The sequence below is a fragment of the Symsagittifera roscoffensis genome, chromosome 9, assembly GCF_963678635.1.
Source record: "Symsagittifera roscoffensis chromosome 9, txSymRosc1.1, whole genome shotgun sequence".
NCBI classification, from domain to species: Eukaryota; Metazoa; Xenacoelomorpha; order Acoela; family Convolutidae; genus Symsagittifera; species Symsagittifera roscoffensis.
In genome coordinates, this window is record NC_087070.1 from 24,776,889 (window position 1) to 24,799,831 (window position 22,943).

General features: G+C 35.4%; 2 protein-coding genes across 2 annotated transcripts; both read left to right on the plus strand.

Annotated features, from left to right (window-relative positions):
- Positions 1-4,583: 4,583 nt before the first annotated feature.
- Positions 4,584-12,542, plus strand: LOC134853930 (armadillo repeat-containing protein 8-like). The gene is made up of 9 exons (XM_063869914.1): positions 4,584-5,422; positions 6,146-6,286; positions 7,078-7,545; positions 8,503-8,762; positions 9,053-9,320; positions 10,124-10,219; positions 11,661-11,777; positions 12,007-12,308; positions 12,404-12,542. Exons 1-9 carry the CDS (start codon positions 5,375-5,377, stop codon positions 12,435-12,437), a joined length of 1,734 nt encoding a protein of 577 aa, XP_063725984.1. The 5' UTR covers positions 4,584-5,374; the 3' UTR covers positions 12,438-12,542.
- Positions 12,543-16,934: 4,392 nt separating this feature from the next.
- LOC134854262 (TIMELESS-interacting protein-like) lies at positions 16,935-18,433 on the plus strand. The gene is made up of 2 exons (XM_063870454.1): positions 16,935-17,242; positions 17,421-18,433. The coding sequence occupies exons 1-2, from the start codon at positions 16,939-16,941 to the stop codon at positions 18,374-18,376; spliced, it is 1,260 nt and encodes a 419-aa protein (XP_063726524.1). The 5' UTR covers positions 16,935-16,938; the 3' UTR covers positions 18,377-18,433.
- The last annotated feature ends 4,510 nt before the right edge of the window (positions 18,434-22,943 follow it).

Consider the following 22,943-nt stretch of genomic DNA (forward strand, 5'->3'; position numbering starts at 1 on the left):
GAGGTGTTTCTCATCGCAGACGATACAAGTTTAAGTGCACTAGGATACTAGGATGCATAGCTTTAGAAGTTCATATTGACTTGAATAATATAAATGTTTGGTTAAATGCTAACAAACTTGCCTTGAACTTAGACAAAACAGTGCAATTGAAAGTAGGGTTAAGTGCTTCCAATTTCAACCAATCATTTTTTATCAATCATGAAGTTGTGAAAATTGCATTTTTTCCAAGTATTTGGGGACTAGAATAGAATCCAAATTATCATTTCAAACACAAATTCAACATGTTTTCAAAAAACTTGCAACTCAAAGTGGAATCGTTTGTTAACTTCGCCATTTTGTTCCCAGAGATCAGTTCATCTGTTATTGTAATTCCAATATTAAACCATTGTTTCAATACGGTGTTGTTGTTTATGGCTGTTGTAGCTACTCGTCTCTAAAACCTATTTTCCTCTAAAAAAACTATCATGTTTATTTATTTTCGGAAGCGCCGCGACAACGCAAATGATCTTTTCACAAAACACCGAATTTTGTCAGTCTGGAGCTTCATGTTTACGAACTACTAAAATCTGTGCTGAAGTCGATAAACAAATTTCATTCAAAAATTATCTTAATGATCTTTTCTTTTTTGAAAACATTTCAGTTCATGAGATTAATTAAAGAGCTGCTCAAGATCTATAAAGCTGTATAATACCCTCAAAACAACTGGAGTATTACCGACAGACACGTCCTGTTTATCTTTGATTAAACTAGATTATATAACTAAATAATTCAGAATTAATTAATTATATATTCACATAAGCACTCGTGGCATAGATGTAAAATATGAGACTGGGACACCAGGGATCATGGGTTCGTTTTTCAGCGCGTGCTAGAAAATTTAAAAAGGGTAACAAGGGCTCAGTAGCTTAGCGGGTTAAATCTAACAGAGGGATAATAAACTGGGAATAAGTAAGGGAAGGTATATGGGCAGAATATGAGAAGGTAAAAAGAGAGAAAAAAGGTAAAAAGAAAATTAATTACTTGAAATAATTTTTCACTGAACTTGTTTGGAATAAATTTTATCTAATAACAAAGTGTTCGCACTGTCCATGTCGCAGAGGTAAAGCGCCGGTCTTTATCGCCGGATTCATAGGTTCGATGCCTTCTGGGAACCTTTTTTTTGTTTATATATACTCATTTCGTTGTGTTTAAGTAGACAGGGTAGATTTGAAGCAGATTAGCTGATCTCGTTACCTATCTTTTCAATGTTAAGTGCATTTATTCTAATTGGAAAAATGTTTGAAAATATACTTTCTATTACTTTGATGAATTAACATTTTCGGGATTTTTTTGGTTATTGATAAGACTCTGTTTAAGACTTTTTCGAATACGGAAAATCAACTCTACAAGATTCTTTCTAATAAACTTGAAAACTTTAACAAGAAAAACTTTCTAGTGTTTTCTCGTTTCTCGAGTTCCTTCTTCAATGGAATTTTCGTTCGAAGTGCTCTTGCTACTTGAGTGTTATGATGTTTTCGACATTCATATTCACCCATGTTTAATGCCTTTTAAAGGCGAAAAGTGAATTATTAATCTCGGTTGTTATTGGACGCAATCAAAATGAATTCTCAAAATCCCGAAGCCTTAGCTTACGTTTAGTTCACGCGAAATCAAAACAAAGTTTTTTGTTAATTCGTAGCAGAGTACACGAGGAAAATGCCCTGAATGTTCCGACTGCACTGTAAATGGTCTCAACCAGTGTTGGCAAACAGAATTTTGATAAATAGACATTCTAGGCGTTTTGTTTTTGAACATTCAAAATAAGTTATAAAAGCTGAGTCGTATAGAGCATCAATGACCAATTAGCTTGCCTCAATTCATTTTTGAGTTATTCGTTTTTGAGTCCGAGATAGCCACGCATAAAAATTTCGCCTTTAGCTTTCAACATGATATACGGTGTCTTCAAAGCGCACTTAAATTAAACCAAAATGTTGACCAATTGGGATATTTCAAACCCCGGAGCCTTACCAAAAGGGATTGAAGATGAAGTTGCTTTTTACTTTTGAATTCAGGGAGTTGATGTCTTTATTGGAGTGTAAAAAACGTTCGTTGAAAATTTCGATCACTGAAATTGGTTAATATAAAAAACTACACCAAGCGTAAGTATTCTTGATTTTTTTCTAAAGTCAGAACAGCCAGCATATATATTCATTGCTTTCATCGAAAGTCGGTACTATAAGTAGTCAACCATCAAACTGTATCTCCAATCAGAAACAGTGTATGCCTACAAAGAAGTGCGCTCAATACTGACCACCTGTTGTTGTTGATGGTCAGTCCTCTTGACAATACAGAAAAGGACGAGATTCCATGTGAGGTAAGAGAGTTTCTGCGGTTCATAACTGTTAAAACCCTTGTTTAAAGACTTCTCGGAAATAGTTCCCAGGATAATCTTTCCCATTTGGCTGAATTCTGGCTTAAAATCCCACATTCTAATGAGTAAATCATTTGACTGTCAGATACTTTTGAGCGTACCAAAATATAATCTTAAGTTCGTTGCGTCAGGCCGCTGATGTCTTTCCGCTCTCTCAAGTGACGTTTTTGTGGAAGAATAAAATATTTGTAATTTTGTTTGCGAAATGTTTCACTCGAAAACAATTTATTATGGGTATAACTGTTGATGGGTTTTTTATGGGTATAACCGTTGATTATCCTTTACATTTAGTTTTTTGAGGGATGTAATTGTTACCGCAAAAACGAGCACGCATCATGGTGAATTTCAAACCAGCGACTTTTTGACTAAGAGATGGATACTTTAGCCTAACCACTTGATCACCGCTCTACGGATCTCAAAAAAGCGTTTTATACTATTGATCATAACTTGCTAATGAAAAAAATTGAACGTTTACGGAATAAGAAGCAAAGCATCAGACTGGTTGAGCAGTTATCTACGTAATCGTCAGCAGTGTATAGAAATGTCTGCAACTATTTCTTCCTGGAAACAATGTTTGTGGTGTGCCACAGGGCTCAATTTTAGGTCCTCTGTTGTTACTTATCTATATAAACCATCTTCCTAGTGCATGTAAAAACACTGAGGTGTTTCTCATCGCAGACGATACAAGTTTAAGTGCACTAGGATACTAGGATGCATAGCTTTAGAAGTTCATATTGACTTGAATAATATAAATGTTTGGTTAAATGCTAACAAACTTGCCTTGAACTTAGACAAAACAGTGCAATTGAAAGTAGGGTTAAGTGCTTCCAATTTCAACCAATCATTTTTTATCAATCATGAAGTTGTGAAAATTGCATTTTTTCCAAGTATTTGGGGACTAGAATAGAATCCAAATTATCATTTCAAACACAAATTCAACATGTTTTCAAAAAACTTGCAACTCAAAGTGGAATCGTTTGTTAACTTCGCCATTTTGTTCCCAGAGATCAGTTCATCTGTTATTGTAATTCCAATATTAAACCATTGTTTCAATACGGTGTTGTTGTTTATGGCTGTTGTAGCTACTCGTCTCTAAAACCTATTTTCCTCTAAAAAAACTATCATGTTTATTTATTTTCGGAAGCGCCGCGACAACGCAAATGATCTTTTCACAAAACACCGAATTTTGTCAGTCTGGAGCTTCATGTTTACGAACTACTAAAATCTGTGCTGAAGTCGATAAACAAATTTCATTCAAAAATTATCTTAATGATCTTTTCTTTTTTGAAAACATTTCAGTTCATGAGATTAATTAAAGAGCTGCTCAAGATCTATAAAGCTGTATAATACCCTCAAAACAACTGGAGTATTACCGACAGACACGTCCTGTTTATCTTTGATTAAACTAGATTATATAACTAAATAATTCAGAATTAATTAATTATATATTCACATAAGCACTCGTGGCATAGATGTAAAATATGAGACTGGGACACCAGGGATCATGGGTTCGTTTTTCAGCGCGTGCTAGAAAATTTAAAAAGGGTAACAAGGGCTCAGTAGCTTAGCGGGTTAAATCTAACAGAGGGATAATAAACTGGGAATAAGTAAGGGAAGGTATATGGGCAGAATATGAGAAGGTAAAAAGAGAGAAAAAAGGTAAAAAGAAAATTAATTACTTGAAATAATTTTTCACTGAACTTGTTTGGAATAAATTTTATCTAATAACAAAGTGTTCGCACTGTCCATGTCGCAGAGGTAAAGCGCCGGTCTTTATCGCCGGATTCATAGGTTCGATGCCTTCTGGGAACCTTTTTTTTGTTTATATATACTCATTTCGTTGTGTTTAAGTAGACAGGGTAGATTTGAAGCAGATTAGCTGATCTCGTTACCTATCTTTTCAATGTTAAGTGCATTTATTCTAATTGGAAAAATGTTTGAAAATATACTTTCTATTACTTTGATGAATTAACATTTTCGGGATTTTTTTGGTTATTGATAAGACTCTGTTTAAGACTTTTTCGAATACGGAAAATCAACTCTACAAGAGTCTTTCTAATAAACTTAAAAACTTTAACAAGAAAAACTTTCTAGTGTTTTCTGGTTTCTCGAGTTCCTTCTTCAATGGAATTTTCGTTCGAAGTGCTCTTGCTACTTGAGTGTTATGATGTTTTCGACATTCATATTCACCCATGTTTAATGCCTTTTAAAGGCGAAAAGTGAATTATTAATCTCGGTTGTTATTGGACGCAATCAAAATGAATTCTCAAAATCCCGAAGCCTTAGCTTACGTTTAGTTCACGCGAAATCAAAACAAAGTTTTTTGTTAATTCGTAGCAGAGTACACGAGGAAAATGCCCTGAATGTTCCGACTGCACTGTAAATGGTCTCAACCAGTGTTGGCAAACAGAATTTTGATAAATAGACATTCTAGGCGTTTTGTTTTTGAACATTCAAAATAAGTTATAAAAGCTGAGTCGTATAGAGCATCAATGACCAATTAGCTTGCCTCAATTCATTTTTGAGTTATTCGTTTTTGAGTCCGAGATAGCCACGCATAAAAATTTCGCCTTTAGCTTTCAACATGATATACGGTGTCTTCAAAGCGCACTTAAATTAAACCAAAATGTTGACCAATTGGGATATTTCAAACCCCGGAGCCTTACCAAAAGGGATTGAAGATGAAGTTGCTTTTTACTTTTGAATTCAGGGAGTTGATGTCTTTATTGGAGTGTAAAAAACGTTCGTTGAAAATTTCGATCACTGAAATTGGTTAATATAAAAAACTACACCAAGCGTAAGTATTCTTGATTTTTTTCTAAAGTCAGAACAGCCAGCATATATATTCATTGCTTTCATCGAAAGTCGGTACTATAAGTAGTCAACCATCAAACTGTATCTCCAATCAGAAACAGTGTATGCCTACAAAGAAGTGCGCTCAATACTGACCACCTGTTGTTGTTGATGGTCAGTCCTCTTGACAATACAGAAAAGGACGAGATTCCATGTGAGGTAAGAGAGTTTCTGCGGTTCATAACTGTTAAAACCCTTGTTTAAAGACTTCTCGGAAATAGTTCCCAGGATAATCTTTCCCATTTGGCTGAATTCTGGCTTAAAATCCCACATTCTAATGAGTAAATCATTTGACTGTCAGATACTTTTGAGCGTACCAAAATATAATCTGTTAAGCTCGTTGCGTAAGGCCGCTGATGTCTTTTCGCTCTCTCAAGTGACGTTTTTGTGGAAGAATTAAATATTTGTAATTTTGTTTGCGAAATGTTTCACTCGAAAACAATTTATTATGGGTATAACTGTTGATGGGTTTTTTATGGGTATAACCGTTGATTATCCTTTACATTTAGTTTTTTGAGGGATGTAATTGTTACCGCAAGAACGAGCACGCATCATGGTGAATTTCAAACCAGCGACTTTTTGACTAAGAGATGGATACTTTAGCCTAACCACTTGATCACCGCTTCGTTTGGTAGACGTTGACTTTTTCAAGTGTCATTACAGTGGTCGTCGGTGATTTTTATTCCTGTCACTAGTATTTAACACTATAATTCTCAAAGATAGATCTTAGGGTCTCTTAGCTTATTCCTAGTCCATTCAATGTACAGTCGTTGTTTCCGTTTCCGCTTTAATTCGTTCCTTCTTTTCAATCAATATCGGAACAATAGCTTTTTATTCTTATGATTAATTTGGTTTAAAAAAAACACTAATTTTTGTACATAGGACGCTGAGGGAGATGCGTATAACATGCCAAATGGATCTGGTAAATGGAGCTCAAAGAAAGAAGAGCAAATTGAATTGCGCGAGTCTTCTCTCAAAGTTTTGGCCTCACTCTGCGCCAACGACCCAGAAACAGCCGCACGAGTGAGTAAGCATCATATACTTTTTTCACGTGTCATTGCCACGAGTCAATAAGCGTATTGAAGGCTTTTATATAGGTCGGGATTATTGAAAAAGTCTAAAAGTTTGTTCACGCTCGATTTTGATTTTTCGCGGTTTAACTTTTGATTTTTTAATCGAGTCCATTTCCTTTGTTAACCAGACGAAAGACTCTTTTTAAAAGTAATGAACGTAGTGAAGACTCCTATATAGGTCTTGCCGATTTTTTTTTCTGGAAAAAGTCTTGAAATTTGTCCACCCTCAATTTTGCCTTTTCGCGGTTTTTTTTATGATTTTTTTTAACTTCAGTGCATTTCTATTGTCAAAAGGAAGGCAAACTCCACTATCGAACAACAAAATTGTAAAGGTAACGAAAAATGTGATCAACTTCTAATTTTGAAAATGGAAATTAATTACCAGATTTCCCAGCGAAATAAAAGTTTTACCTATTGATCCAGTTTGCTCAAATTATTCGATTTTTGAAAAAACATGTCGGTTTTTTTTTACAGTTTCCTTGCGTTCTTTACTCTTTTCCAACTGTCAGTTGGTTATGTTTCCTTGCATTCATTGACTTTTTTCTAACTCTTTTGGTTATGTTCAAGTTCTATCAATTAGGGTAATAGACTTAGGTTGAAGGACTTTTTTGTAGTTTTTCCTTGAAAAATCTTTCTGAAGTTCTGAGGCTGTAAATTAGCTACGGCAATTATATTAGGTTTTGAAATCTGTTCACTTTCATTTTTGAAAGTTAATATAATTGTGTCCCTTGTGTTATTTAGCTAGTGAACGAGTTCAATATAGTGGAAAGAGTAATTCTACCATGTCTTCTCCGGACAGACGCCCGAATCGACCCGAATAATTGCGAGAATCAAATTGAGAGGAGACGATCGGAGGCAAGGTTGTTGTCTTCGTGTCTGCTCTTGCTTCTGAGTTTGACCAGAGCAGTTCCAGTGTTAGTTAAACACCTTCTAATTTTACGCCGCCCTCAGAAACCATCACAACTACCGAGCCAGTCACAACTGCTGATAGAATCATCAGGAACCACCCATCGTGGTTTTTACAGAACCAGTGCGACTATCACACCCTTGAGTGTCAATAGGGAGAGTGGGCTGGAAATAAACGAAGATGAAAGTGAACTGGGAGAAGGGAGAGAGAGACTCGGAGTGAGAGCATTTTTCGTCCACTCACAGCCGGCTGAACAGTTAAACAGACATCAAAGCTCCTCAATCTACACGCTTCTGTTGCAGGTCAGTGTTTCTTATCTACCTTTACTATGCACACACAAAAAAATGGTGTTTTTTATACTAGAAACGGCAAAGAAAGACTATTTTTATTAAATTTTATATAATTTTTACTATTAATGGCGAAGAGAAACAAAATTATGTTTTGTCTGCTTCGTCGCCGCATCGCGGAATTTTCTTGTTTTACACAATATTCACAGAAAAACATATGATAGCTTGGCTTACATCAAAATCAAACTTAAATAGCTTTTCAGGCACACATGGTTTTTAGAGAAAAATATTACGCCTGAGGTCGTAAAGGTCCTGAGTTCGAATTCGAACCAGGCCAGAACTTGTTTTTATTCAAAAGGGAAATAATCGGTTTCAAAAAGTTGTGTGTCTGCTTATGTGTGTCTACTTATGTTCGATCGGCTTAGTTGCATTGTTACGGATTTTTGCTGGGCTGTAAGTAATTTTTATTGTAACTGAAAGAGTTTTGATTTGTTACTGTAATATGTAAACTTACTAAGTTTGTATTTGTTTTTCGCTGGTGTGTTTGGCTTCAATTGTTTTGCTTCTGCTTTATCGAGTAAGTGAACCAATTCAGCGTTGTTTTAAAGGAAAAATAGATTTTTACGCTTTTGTGTGTTTCCGGAGGGGGAGCGTAAAAATTCGGAACTTTCTAAATTTTTTCAATTGAAAACGGAATTGCCGGCTCAGTTGGCGATCGATTTTTGTGTCTGAATATTTATTGAACGCTAGTTATTGTGTTTTTTGAACATCATCCAGACAAATTCTGAAAATTTTTAGTTATCGTTTTTTCGAAATGCTGTAATTGTTTTTCGACTTAGTGGCTTTTGTTTCCTTTTCTGTCTGCTAACTTGCAATGCGGTGTGTGTGGTCTCGCAAGTGGTGCGAAGCTCCGCTTCGCCTCTGTGTAGAATGATTAAGTAGGTTGTTGGATCAACCTCTGGATCTTTTCAGATTCTGAAGACCAATTGTGTATCAGAGTGCAGCCACGGCTCAGCCTCTGATTGGGGCTATGACTTGGCAGTGAAGCAACTGGCGAGCAGTATACTGTGCAACCTCTCTCTACCATACGCGTGTAGCAGAACTGCTACTTCCGCTGTTAACAACTCTCCCTTCCGCAGTGCTGCCCTGTCGTCTCCCAGGAAAGCCCTGCTTGAAAATGGGTTGCTCAAGGCGTGCTGGCAGCTAGTTAGCTCAAATGATTATAATTTGAGGTTTGCACCTTTGTTCACATTGTTATGGCTCAAAAGGGTCTTGAGTACTTTTAAAATTTAGATCGCATGGTTTTATTTCTGTTCAAAAAAGTACTAAATGACTTATACGAACGTTGAACTATGAAGTAATAAGTCTACGTAACTTTCGACAAAAGATCAGAAAACATTATGTCACGAAACACGTAACAATGAAGATGGTTTGTGAAAGGCAAGATTATGGATATATTTTAAGTTTCAATTAGCTGGCTGGATGTTAAACAAGATTTATGGATCTCTTCTCATTTTCGCAGACTGAACGGAGTGTGGATTCTAATGAACCTCAGCTGCGAAGGGACGCAGGAGGACAAAGAACAACAAGGGAAACATCTCATGTTGCAGATATGGCAGGGCCTACTGATGACGTCACCAATTACTAATACTGAATCTAATCACGCCTCCCCCGCTTCTGTACTGTCTCACCTGTTGCGTGACCCATGTCCGCATGTGGCAGAGAAGACCAGTGGTCTACTGCTCAACTTAAGTTGTCATCTCAGCCGGCACACTTGCAAAGGAGATCAAGTACACTTTTTTAACATTTTCAGCATTACAAATTAAAAATTTGCCTGCTCAGAGACGTTTGAAAACGGACCATTTGGTCTAAAGACGTTCTCTCAGTCTTCACATTGGTACATAGTTGTTGCCAATATCGTAAACCAGTCTACAAGCTTGTGAGCCTAATAACAATTTAATATCTTTTTATTATTAAGTACGTTCTTTTTGTCGAGTTACCTGGTGATCTCGTCACACTTAAGCTCAAGTAGCTCTAATTCGTTGTTAATTAAACAACGTTGATTACTGGATGTCTTTGAAAGATCGTTTTTGAAGAGTGAATGCTTGTAAAAGGATTGTTATTTTGCTCATTTCGTTCTTTTCGCGTGCGTTTTTTTTTGAGGCAGTTCATTCATAAGCGTTTGCGCTAAATGGAGGAAAGTTTTTCCGAATCAGATAAAGAAATAAGCATGCTAAGGCACAGGCGGAAGAGGCTGCATTCAAAACCGCATGTTTTGCTCATAGAAGTGCGTTTGACAAATGAGCACAATTGTGATAGAGATCCTAAAACATACTGAGTAGCTAATTTAAAGTGCATTGACTTGAAATTTTGCAAATTTTGCTTTTGTATAGCTGAAATTATCAAATGAGCCAGAAGCTGTCAATTAAAATTGTGTAAAATTTTGATAACGGGCGAGAGGGTTTTATGCACTACAAAGATGCATTTGTAATCATTTAGTGTTATGGATTTTGGATTAACAACTAGTGTTTCACTTTCGCATTTGACTCCCTTAAACTTAGTATGAGTTCATCACTCGCACGATTTGTTTCAGTGTGTGAATGACTCGGCTCGGCTGGTGATAGAAAAAGGAAGAGAAATTGTGCAATTCATCTGTGATGGACTTGAAAGGACAGAACTGCGACATAACGTGAGTGATGATCAAAGTCAGCTTAGCGCGTTTTTATTTATTTTTGGCCCAGATTGAAGCGTCACGACGTCGAAATCATGGGCTTTAAATTGGTGAGGCGTGATATATTTGGTGGAATATTTAAAAATTCACTATTTACACCTGCAAAGCTCGTGTTATAGTATGAACTATCTTTTTTTTTCAAATTGACTGGTACTGATAATGCGTCATAATTGGCGTGCTTCACTTAAGAAATTCGGTTTTTCCCAGTTAGCGTTATCAGTCATATTTTTGCTTGTGTATGCGAAGTGCAACTTCGCCGCTGTGTTGAAGGTTTCGGATCAATCACATACAACACCCGCGTTTATAGAAATACATAATTTGGTTTCCCTTTCTCCTCTGAATTTTGTGCTGCAATGGTTGTTTACACTAGCCAGCTTGCAAGCGTTAGTGTATTAGTACGACCAATCTTTTTTATCTAACTAAAATTTCATTAAAAGTGTTCCTTTGGTGGCACTTTTGCTATAATCACGATATAGCAGCCCAATTTTTACTAATTCGAGGCCTATTTCTAGTTTTTCTTATTGCATTTTATAAAGCTGCTTTTTGTCGTGTTCTCGCTAGTGTTTGAGAAGCACAGCTTCGCAGCTGTGTTCTACTGGGCTACTATGCTGTCTTATGACTAAAATTGGGTATTGATTCCTTTTTAGTATCAATTTTTTTGCTTGATTGATCGATGTGAGCCAAGGTGCCGTCTTGATGGAAGACACTAAGATTGCTCTTTCGCCGTTTTTAATTCTAAGATTTTACCGTTTTTAATTCTTGTTTTACCGTTTGCTCCAAGAATGACGAAAATATATTTCCGCATGAGTCATCATTTTCAAGATCACAAACACGTGGAACTTGCGTGTTAAATTTATCACAATCCTTAGTTGGGAGAAAACGGTACAGAAGCCAACTAAGTCATTCAGCACTCAAAACATTTTCAGGACACTTTTAATTAGATGTTAGTGATTTTTTTCAAGAAAAGGCTCTGATTTTTTTTTAATTGCTCAAATTACTACAAATGTGCATTCATACATATTAAGAAAAAGAATTTATTCCTCTAAATTTGCAAACTAAAACCAATTTTACTTCAGTATAATTCAATAAATAAATATTTGAAAAAATGATTGAATTTACTGCAAACTTATTTAATTTTAAGATTTCTTAGCGGATTTTGTCTATTGATCCAGTTTTTTCAAATCGAGTTGTTTTAAAAAGTAACAATCATTTTATTTTTGAAATTCAAAGAGCTTTAAGGTGATAAATTTTTTGAAATTTGAAAGTGAAGTTTTTTTTTAATAACAAGCGTGTGTTTTTGTTCTGATGCCTTGCGTTCATGACTCTTTTCGAACTGTCTGTTAACTATGTTTTAATTTGCTGTAACTAAGATCAATGCATGATGTTATTTTGCGTTCAGTTGCTGCTGGCTCTGTGGAAGTTTAGTTGTGCACCAGACATGTGCCCTCATCTTATGGTTGAGATGATTGTGAAATGCGATGAGTTGATGCAGAAAGCTAAGAAGATTCTGCTGTTGGTAAGCTGTTATTTAAGTATACGAGTTGGATTAAGAAAAACTATTCAAGATATCAACATTACACCATGTGATCATATAAAAATATCTAAATTGAGTTGGCTTTTTTCTACAAATGAAGCCCATTAAGGGCCTTGTTTTCAGCCGCAGATAGTTGAGAGCATATTTTTTTGTGGTCAACTATGCCTAAACTTTGTCTGGCCGGGGTTGTATGGCATTTTTTTTCAATTAGGAGAAGATTGAGATGCGACTTGTTAGTTTGGTGCTGCAATGGATTGCTAAGTGCTTGTCGCCCACTGACATAAATTCGGCATATAACACAAGCGATAATAGATCCCCAACTGGCCTCGCTGACCATACTTCTAGAAGCAGTGCAATATCAGATCAAGATGAGAGAAACAGAAGGAAAGAAAGGATGGTTGCTCACTTCAGACGACACGACTTCCTATCCGCCCTCTCGTCTCTTCTCGGCACGGTGTCGATTTTTGCAGAGAAAGGATACAAACACCATTACGCAGTTTCAATTATTCAACAGTTAGTTCCATTTTTTTCAAATAAGTGTTGACGAAGCTGACCGAATTTTGGCTTACTTTTGGAGGAAAGAGTTATTGTTACTTTGTTTGTTTCAGAATACATCATCTGTGTGGAGTATTGCGAGTTTGAGAGAAACGACAGAAAGTAAATTAGTCAGGCATTCAAAATGGTCAACCAGACTCTTATATTTTCATACAGAAGTCTTTTTAAATATAGATATTAGGTACTTGAAGTTCGAGCTGTATTCTACAAAAAAATTATCTACAAAGTCGAACTCTTATTTAGGTCCTTTGGGTTTTTTTCGGAAAGTTCGTTCACAATCCTTTTTTGGTGATTTGAACTTCTATTTCTTTTGAAATTGCTTTTTTCATAGTTTTTAAAAGTCAATGAACCTAATGAATACTGTTTTATCGGTCTTGATAATTTTTTGTCGTTTTTTAAAGGAAAAGTCTTACACTTAGTTCACGCTCAATTTAGATTTTTCGCGGTTTGACTTGATTTTGTTTTCAATTCATTTCCGTTGTTTCCACAAGCAAAGGTGTTATAGTATGAATTATCTTTTTTTCCAGCCTAAGTCGCAAATATTGTTGCAACGCAAATATTGTTGCGACAAAGTGTGTTCATTTTGAAAGTATTCATTTTGATCAATAACCAGCTATTAAGTACAGCCAATGCTAAGGATATTAACACTGACTATTATATTCCATTTAGCTTCAAGTTCTAATGGATCTGTGGCGTAGAGGTAGGAAAGGAGACACGCGAAAAATAATTTAAATGAAGTTTTTCGTTGACTTGTTGAAATGCGTCCACTTGCGTCACTTAGCAATTATGTAGACTCATAATTGGCGTGCGTCACTTAAGAAGATTTGTAGACTCAAAGTTTTAATCATTTAGTTTTTCACGGTAGCGTTATCAGTCTTGTTTTTGATTGTGTATGCGAAGTGCAACCTCGTCTCTGTGTAAAAGGAAGGCAAACTCCACTTAGGAACAGCAAAAATGTAACCGTTACGAAAAACGTGGTCGGCTTCCAGATTCGAAAGTGGTTTTAATTGTTCACATTTCCCAGCGGAATAAAAATTTTAACTGTGTTACATTTTTCTCAAATTAGGTTAATTTTATTAAAAACGTCACAATAATAAATTATTCTTGCAGGCCTGTTTTTTCTGTTTAATTAGTCTTTTCCAACTGACTGTTGGCTATGTTTTGAGTGGCGCTAAAATGCGGTTTCTGGAATAAATATTAGTTGTCAGGAGGGTAACTGTAAAAAAATCATAAAATGAGTTGTTTGTTCTGAACACGAAGGGAGTTTTGTTGTTCAAGTGTTTTTTCCACGCAAGCTCAGGTACCGTAAATAGAAGTGATCGTAAAGTTTTTATTGAAATCCGTTCAATCCTTGTCAACTGGAATAAAAAGTTTCTGAAATATCTAATCAGATGTTCATTAAACCGTTCTTACGCTAGCGAGCAGCTAGTAATTTAGTACGAACCTTCTTTTTTTCTAACCTAACCTAATAAAAGTTTTCATTAAAAAGGCTCACTTCTGTGCCTTTTTGCTATAATCACGATCTGCAGCATTTAAAATTTCATAGCATCTGTTCTAGGTTTTATTTGTGGCTAGTGTTTGTTAACGACTAAGCGTTTTTAGCTCAGTGGTTAGTGCGTCAGACGTAATTTCTATGTTGCAGTAGATCTTAGGTTCGAGTCCGAGACGTCGCCGAATTTTTACTAATTAAAGACTAATTTTAATTTTTTCCTTTTGCACTTTTTAGAACTCTATAGCTGCTTTTTGTCGTGTTCTCGCTAGTTTTTACCTCTGTGTTAAAAATTGGGAAAGGATCAACATATTTTTTTGTTTTGCACAAAAATGGCTCTGGCTGGAAAGTTTCAACATTTTGTGCTTATAGTACATCAACCCAACCGTATATTTTGTTGGATTTGAATTTATGGGCGAATGGTGTTCTGTGAGCCCGCAATTAACGCAGTGATGACAGTAATATACTTGGTGTTGATTTGCTTTAAATGAAAAATCATGAAAGTTGTTTACGCCGAAGTATGATTTATTGTTTGAACCCTTGAAAGTGGAGAGGAACTTTGTCTTCGGGTGTGTTTTAATTCGGGTGTCTTAGCTTTCCACCTCAAGTTTTTGAATTAGTTGAAAACTGTTCAATTTTAGTAAGACTTATTTTGGAAGTTTCTTTCAGCGCTTCCGTTACCCTAAAATTTTTTAAAGAAAATCAAAAAAAGTTTTTCTGCAGAAAAAAATATAGATTTTTTTTTCGTTTTTTCAAACAAATATTTTTGCTGAAGACTAATTTGCTAACATTCTACGCGTTCAGAAAGTTCTTTTATCACAGCTCAGTGAAAAAGTGACACTATTTGAAAAAAAGAACAAATCTTATTTAAAATTTTGAAGGGTCGATCAACGTAGTTCAAACTTTTATATAGGTCGTGATGATTATATTTGTTTTTTTTTTCACGAAAAGTTTTTGATTTGTTTTTAAGTGCAGTTCATGTTCATTTTAAAAGAAAGGAAAACTCCACTATCGAACAGCAAAAGTGCAAAGGTCACAAAAAACGTGATCGATTTCTAGTTTCGAAAGTGGAATTTAATAGAATCACTTTTGATGCTGACACGCTCGATTTCATGAAAATTCAAATGTAACTACTGTGGGTACTAGTTACTGCAGGGTAGTTTGAAGGGGACTTGAAACTTCTAAAGTTTTTTTTAGAAAATCAGTTTTTCGGCTTAACCGTTGTCTGCTCAAAAATTGTCGGCCTTGTTTCCGCTTCGTAAGTTTTGTTCAGTTGATAATTAAAGAGCAATGAACGCGGTGAAAACTCTTATATCGGTCTAGCTGATTTTTTTTTTCAGGAAGAAGTCTTAAAATTTGTTCACGCTCAATTTTGAATTTTCACGGTATGACTTGTGATTTTTTTAAGTTCGGTGCATTTTCATTGTTAAAGGGAAGGCAAACTCCACTATCGAACAGCAAAAATGTAAAAGTCACGAAAAACGTGATCGACTTCTTATTTCGAAAATGGAAATTGTTTATCAGATTTCCCAGCGAAATAAAATTTTTGCCTATTGATCCAGTTTTCTCAAATTCGGTTAATTTTATCAAAAAAAGCCAATCATAAACTGTTCCAGAAATTCAACGAGCTTCAAGGGCACCTTTTCTTCTTTGAAATTCGAAAATTGGATTTTTCAAAAAAAAAGTCTGTTTTTTCTGTTTACTCGTGTTCACTGACTCTTTTCCAACTCTCTGCTGGCTATGTTTTTAATGAATGTGCTCGGAACATTCTGTGCTACTTGCACAGGAACTGGCTATTGCTGTTTCTAATTAATTTTTGTCCAAGTTATTTTCAGTTAATTTTTTCAATTACGTTTTGAGCATTTCGAGGGAACATCTGAACCCTCACTTTTTGACATAGAAGAAATCATTCCGTGCTTTCCTAAAAACGTTATAGTATAAAATGATTTCAAGTACCATGAAGATACTTCCTGCTCAGTTGGTTAAGGTATATATTTTAAAGCCCTTTCGATAGTGTTTCAGGATCTGAAAAGATACCGCTCAAGCGATATACGGTCATTGAGGCTGAAGTTAATAGCTTTTTGAGATAACCACAGGTATTTCTACCAATTCCATCTAGATTTAATATGGGAAGTTTGTCGCAGGGTTGCAAAAAACATGTTACGAGTTAAAAAAACAGTTTTAAACGCTTAAAACGTTTTGAATTAAAAAACATCGAAATTATGCAGTATGTGCACCATACTTTGCCAAGTTGAGTGCTCTTTTCATTTCATTTTCAGTAGCATCGACTCTGAAAAAGTCGGATACAAAAAAACGCAGCAAATCAAGAATCCGGAATAGAAAAACTATACTGTTTCTCGGTACTTTCGAGCCATTCGCGTCGTTCGGTAACCCGTTCACGAAATCTATCGAGGAGATTTTTCCACGAATACAGTTCAGTTAATGAAAATTGTTAGAAAGTTGTTTGCAAGAAAATCTGCCAATCAGGGGAAGTTGTTTTAAACACTAAATTATTCAATGTTTTGGACACTGTGTTAAACGTGTTTTAAACATGATTTAAACAAAACATGTTTTAAACATTGCAACCCTGGTTTTGTCGTGTGGGTTTTGCGTGGTTGTGTATGTATGTGTAAGTATGTCGATTTAAGTAATAGTAAAATTGTTCCAAAATCGAAACTGAAAGAATCTTTACCACAAAATCATTGGAAAGTTAATTTTCTGTGTAATTTGTATTATTTGGGGATGTGTTGTTCAATCAGCACTCTTGTAAATTATTTTTAGCCTAATTATTTTAATTGCCGCATTGAAGCCAGCCAAATTTTTGTATTAGTTTTTTCCTCGACACTGGGTTCTCGCCGCTTTTTAAAGTTGTATCATTGCAGCTCGAACCATTCATTGTGTTATATCAATCAGCTGCGCAGGACGCTTTTTTACAACACCTTAGTTTGCATAGATGGCAAAGAGTCAAATTGAAGTTGCTTCTCAACTTTGATAATCGAAGCAAAAATCCTGGTTTTTGAGGGTATGTTTATAGTGGTTAGGGTATGAATTACAGTCGTCCCTTACTTACGCTCGTATTGTTAATTTTCAGACGGTTAAATGAGTGTTAAGAAAAGAACAAGACTATTGAGTGATTCCGACTCTGATGATCAAGTGGCGACCAATGGTTTAGAGAACAGACTAGAAGATGAAGAAGAAGAATCGATTGCTGAGCACAATGTGTACACATCTCCAACTGCTAAGAAGATGGCGGAACTTGGTGATGCTGATGAGGAGTCAGACGAGGATATTACCATCCGGCGCAGAGCACAAACATCATCAGGAGCTGCAACGTCATCTGCAACATCAAAACGTGAAAGTAGACCTGTGGATTTGGATGATGCAGAAAGAGATGGCTATGGAGGTTAGTAATTCTACGCTTCCAGTCGTCGCATTTAAATGAGCTAAGTTTACATGAAGCGTAGGAACATGCGTACCACCTTATAGTGCGAATAGCGCAGACAAAAAGTGGAGCTTACAAATCCAGTTGTTAATGGGGAATTTGAAGTATTTGATGATTTAAATACACATCTGCATTTTAGGTGTATCAGACTATGAGAATGAGAATGACGTCACAATTGCGAGAAGAAGAGAAAGGGAAGTAGAAGGTAGTCCAAATGCAAACCAAGAGGAAGATTATGAGGAGATATTCGCGGGAGACAATGATGACTTGGAGGCTGTGGATATAAACATGGGTGCTGAAGAGCTGCTCAATGCAGACCAACAACAAGCAGGAGTGGAAGTGAAAAAGAAACGAGCCATCAAAAAGAGAAACACTCTGAATGCAAAATTATTCATAGACAAGGACAAAGGTCTTCTAGATTTGAATAGGCGGTGCAGGAAGATTAAATTCAAGGGCAAAGGGTACGAAGAACAAGATTTTGATTCTCTCTTGTGGAATATTGAACATTGGGCTCATATGTTGTGTCCAGCGGCAAAGTTCAAAGATTTCCTAGAACATGCGGAACGACTTGGTAAGAAAATAGAGATTAAGAACTTTTTGAGGTCGGTTCGCAGCGGCGAGCTGGAATATGGCTTGCCTGAAATGGTTGACTCGGACAATGAAAATGTGAAGCCATCGAAAAAGCAAGATTTAGATTTTGATGATGTATTAATGGAAGAGGAAAATTTAATTAGAGAAATGGAGACGATACAGGAGAATTCTTTCGCAAACGACAGCGAAGTCGGTCGCAACAATAAGAATAGTTTCAGTAATTACGGCCCTCAAAACAATACAATGAATACGACTAGCGTTAATGGTTTCAATGCCTCAAAATTGGTTACATCAACACCTTATCCTAAACACTTGCTAACCAATAAAGAACAGCCCTCGGCGACGCAAAATAAATCACCTCTTTCAGATGACATAGCTAGAAAGATCGAAGAAAAGAGGTTACAGGCACTTGCTAAGCGGGTTCAAAGGGCCTCGATGCCGCCCCCTCTAACAGAACCGAACCATCATGCCCAAATTGAAGAATCTCCTATTGCAATGAACTAAAATTATTTGATTTTTTGTTATGAATTGTTTGTGATTGTTTTTGAATTAATTGAATTTTACTGATGATGACAGTTTTTGATGACAGATACCGGTCGCAACATGTTTGTTCCTAGCATCATAAGTTATAGCGAATTGCTACTTGATATCGTAGTTGCTTCCTACATCGCAATTTGGCTTGTACACAGTCTAAAGAACACTTGTGCCCTGTCTGATATAAATGTAGCTATTGAAATACATATTTGGTAAGATAGTAAATTTGTATCACACTTCGCATCTGTGTTAACCTTTTTTCAGGTTAACCACTTATTCACCAGAATCAATATTGGTTTTTGTTTTCTTGAGAGTAATGAACGCAGTGAAAAAGGTCTTGCTGATCTTTTTTTAGGAAAAAGTCTTAAAATATTGATGCACTTAGGTATAATGCACTTATTGAGTTCGATTGAAACTCATCTGCTGAAAGTGACGTGAATAGCCTTCTCCAAAGACGAACGTGGAAAAGGCGCAAAAAAACGTGAACGACTTCTAGTTTCGAATGTGGTTTTTTTTATGGTTTCCAGCCGAATAAAAGCAACCTGTTGATCCAGTTTTCTCAAGTTGAATTAATGTTATCAAAAAAAGACAAATCATAAATCGTTCTAAAAATTTTATTTTTTTCTTTGAAATTGAAAATTGAGATTTTTTTAAACAAAGTCAGTGTTTTTTTTTGTTTACTTGCGTTCATTACTCCTTTCCATTCTTCGATTGGCTATGTTTTGTCTGCTTATCTGTTGTTCGCTTAGTTGTCACTTCCTGGGATAGTTTTGTTTTGCTGAGGTTAGTTTTTATGTTGCATTTAGTGTTTGATTTGCGCCTACAATTTGTGACTAACTTTGACTTTGTATTTTTTTGTTTTTTTTTCGCTAAAAAAATCCTCGGCCCAAATTAATTCGGCTGTTTTTTATCGGTTTAATGACCTGATTTTGGCCGTTTTGAGGGAAACACATTTTCAACACTCTCCTTCGCACTTTTAAATTTGGTTTCATGTTTACCAATCGGTTTTTTGAAATTTCAATTGTTTTTCGTTTCGGAAATTTTTTTTTTTCAGTATTTGCAGTTTTTCTCAGAAACTACAGATTTTCGAAAATGGGTGTTAATTGAAAGACCGTCTATTCCCCTGTGTATCTGTATATTCCCCAAAGTCTTTTTTCACTTGACTTTCTGTCTACAGCCTTCTATGGAGATTATTTGACATCTCGAAAACTACCCTCTCAAATCTGATTTTGTTTGATCAATTCTCGAAAAATATTTTGCTATATCAAAGTTTTGGGTCCAGTTCAAGTTGGGTTCAGTTTCGGTTGAGGAAAGCTCATTTGTTTATGAGAATACGCCCTCGAAATTTTATGGCCCTCGGAAAAGTCAGTTTTGATTTTCTAACTGTTTTTTTTTCTTACAGTTTTTGACTTTTCTGGAACTACCCTCCTAAATCTGAGATTTTGGGTTCAATTTAAATTACAGGTTACGTGAATTCCTTCAGCATAAGCGGCTACCGTCTTTTTTGTTACACAAAAAGCTATGATTCTTTGAAATGTCAAACTTTTGATTTATTGACCGTTTTTGGTTTTCCGCTAACTATCCTGCCGAATCTGATAGCTAGGTTCAATCGAAACAGCAATTTGTTGGAAGCCTACCTTTCTAATTGGCTATGCCCAGTTTGTTTCAGAAAAAAAGTTTTGGCCTTCAAACAAGTTATGGCCGGAAATTATCGACTTTACGCGAAAACTACCGGGCCAATTCTCAGGTTGTCTTCAATCGAAAAGCCCGGTTTTGGGAATCTTATCTGCTTAAGCGGCCACAACCTGCTCTTTGCAGAAAAAAAATTGTGGATTATGATAAGTCATTTAACCGTTTTTAGGGATCAAGACCTGAAGGTTTTCAAACCTGAGTTGAAAGAACGGGTTGCGATAATTGTTCCTGCTGAAGGGGCAACTGTTTAACTTTTTTATGAGAATTGTTATCTCTTTGGGGAAATTGATTATCTTAAATTTTTTTGTTCTTGGCACTTATTTTAGTTGAAAAACAACTAAGGTTTTGAGCAAATTACAATTTTTGAAATAACCTTTTTCGTGCCGCATCAGTATAGCACTTTCATTCAATATCAAACACATACCTCCAGGTTTAGCTGGGCTCGTAGTTGTTTTTTTATCAAAAGTTTTGGTTCACCTAGATTTTTCAACATCAAATTTTTTTGTTGTTGTTTTTGTGTGCTGTTATTGTGTGTGTTGTATCGTTTTTTCTATTGAGTTGGTGTGCTTTTTTTGATAACCAGATGCATTTTTTCCGACTTCTGATTTTTTTTCGGCTTCCTTGTATTGCAAGTGGTGCGAAGCTCGGTTTCCCCTCTGTTTTAAATTCAAATCGAATGTTTTTTTTACCGCAATAGCTTGGAGGTAACCCACATAGCGGGGAATACAAAGACCTGGCGTCCATGTCCGAGAAGGAGCTGCAATTGAATCACTTAAGAGTACCATGTCGAACTTTGGATACAGTGCTGGTAGCTGAGATTCTAGAAATAGTATAATTTCTTTTTTGAGTTAGTGCGGGTAATTTTTTGTGGTATTGTGGGAAATACTTTGGTCTTTACCTTCGCTCATTTACTTCAACGATGTGTTTTAGTTGTAAAAATAGGGTTTGTTAAGTTCGAAGGTTTTTCAGGTGTTTTATTTGCTATTAAGACTGACTGGTTTCTTTAATATAAGTAAGTGATAGCAAATCGGAACATTGACTTTTTTCAGCCTTTGTCGGCCTATCGTTTGTCTTATTATTTTTGTGGCAACTCCAGTATAGAATTTTCGTGTGATTTAGGCTATTTTTACATGATTTAAGCTTTTTAAATAATTTTTTTTTTAATTGTAAGTGGAACTGGAGGTTTATGCCTACTCTTAAAACAATACATGAAACCTGTCGCTGTTTTCTTCATGAAACATGTCCGCTTGGCCCCTGTGTTGAAGCTTTTAGATGTGTTTTCTGTTTTTTTGAACCTACTGATTATTACTCTTTTAATTCAAGCGTAGTTTGTCAAGGCCAGTGAACGTAGAGAAGACAATTTTATAGAACGTGCTGATATTATCCACAAAAAAATTCTTGAAAGTTTTTTGCGGCTTTCTATTTGCAATGCAAGTTTATTACCGAAAAGAAGGCATACAGTGCTAATTTATATTAACCGGACGAAACGAATATAATTTGAACTTAAAACGCGTTTTTGTTAAATTGGTTTAAGATTATACAAAAATGTGAACAGTAGAAAATTTGCTTAGAGTTTCACCAAAATTAATATGGTGCAATTTTTTCCCGAAATTCTCAACTAAAATTTTGCTCCAAAATTGAGTCATTTTGGCTTATTTCATTAATCAAATATTACGCTGAAACTACTGTGTTAATTGATGAGCAAAATGTATCAGAAGAAGCCTCTTACTCGGGCCAAGAAAATTCTAGAAAGGTCAAATCTCCTGAAATTTGCGCAATTGCTTAAAATCTTTTTTTTATATATACTTTTATAACTATCTCGCCACATTTAAGGTTTTTCAACGTATAATTTTTCCATGTTTACAGAAGAATTTTTCACGATTAAGCTATATCGTATATTGCAATTGTTAAGAATAAATTCAAATTACGCAAAAAATTTTAGAATTTGAAATTCCCAACCCTGTAAGTGCGTGCTATCAGAGTACTCCCAAGGATTGGGAATCTTGCCTCCAAATTTGACTGCTCTAAATCTTTTAGTTTTCGAGATACGACGTGTGTTATGATTTCTTTTTGAATTTTCAGCAAAGTGATATTTTAAAAATTCAAAGGTTGGAAATTCTCAACCTTGTAGTTAGGTACTATGACGGTAATCTCAGAAATTCTAAATTGGAAATCTTGCGTCTAAATGCGAATGCTCAAATGCTTTTAGTTTCCGAGATTGACGTGTTTTATGATTTATTTCGAATTTTTCAGAAAACTTAGATTTCAAAATGTTTTAAATTCTCAACCTTGTAGTTAGTTACTATAACGGTACTCTCAGAAGATCCAAATTGCAAATCTTGCCTTCAAATGCGACTGCTCAAATGCTTTTACTTTCCGAGATGTGACGTTTGTTATGTCTTTTTCTTTAAAAATGTTCAAAGATATAAAAAAAAATTCACAAAATTTGAAGTTCTCATCTCTAAAGTGAGGCTCTATCAGGGTACTCCCAGGAGTTGCAAGTTTTGCTTTCTATGTCTTTTTAAAGTTTTTCAAAGAACTTAGATATAAAAACCTTCACAAAAATTTATGATTTTTCAAATTTTGAAAAAAAAACTTAATTTGATATTACCACCCCTAATTGGGTGCTGTCTGAGTACACTCGTAGAATGCAGTTCTTATTTTTAAATTGCGGTTTCTTATGGATTGTTAAAATTTCGAATCACCTGAGGTGCGTTACACGCTACTTTGTTTTTGTTTTGGGTTTTATGTATGTGTTTGGAGATTTAGTTCTAGAATTTTTTTGGGCTGTGTAAGAGGCTTCTTTTGATATATTTTTCTCGTCAATTAAGTAGTTTCAGCCTTA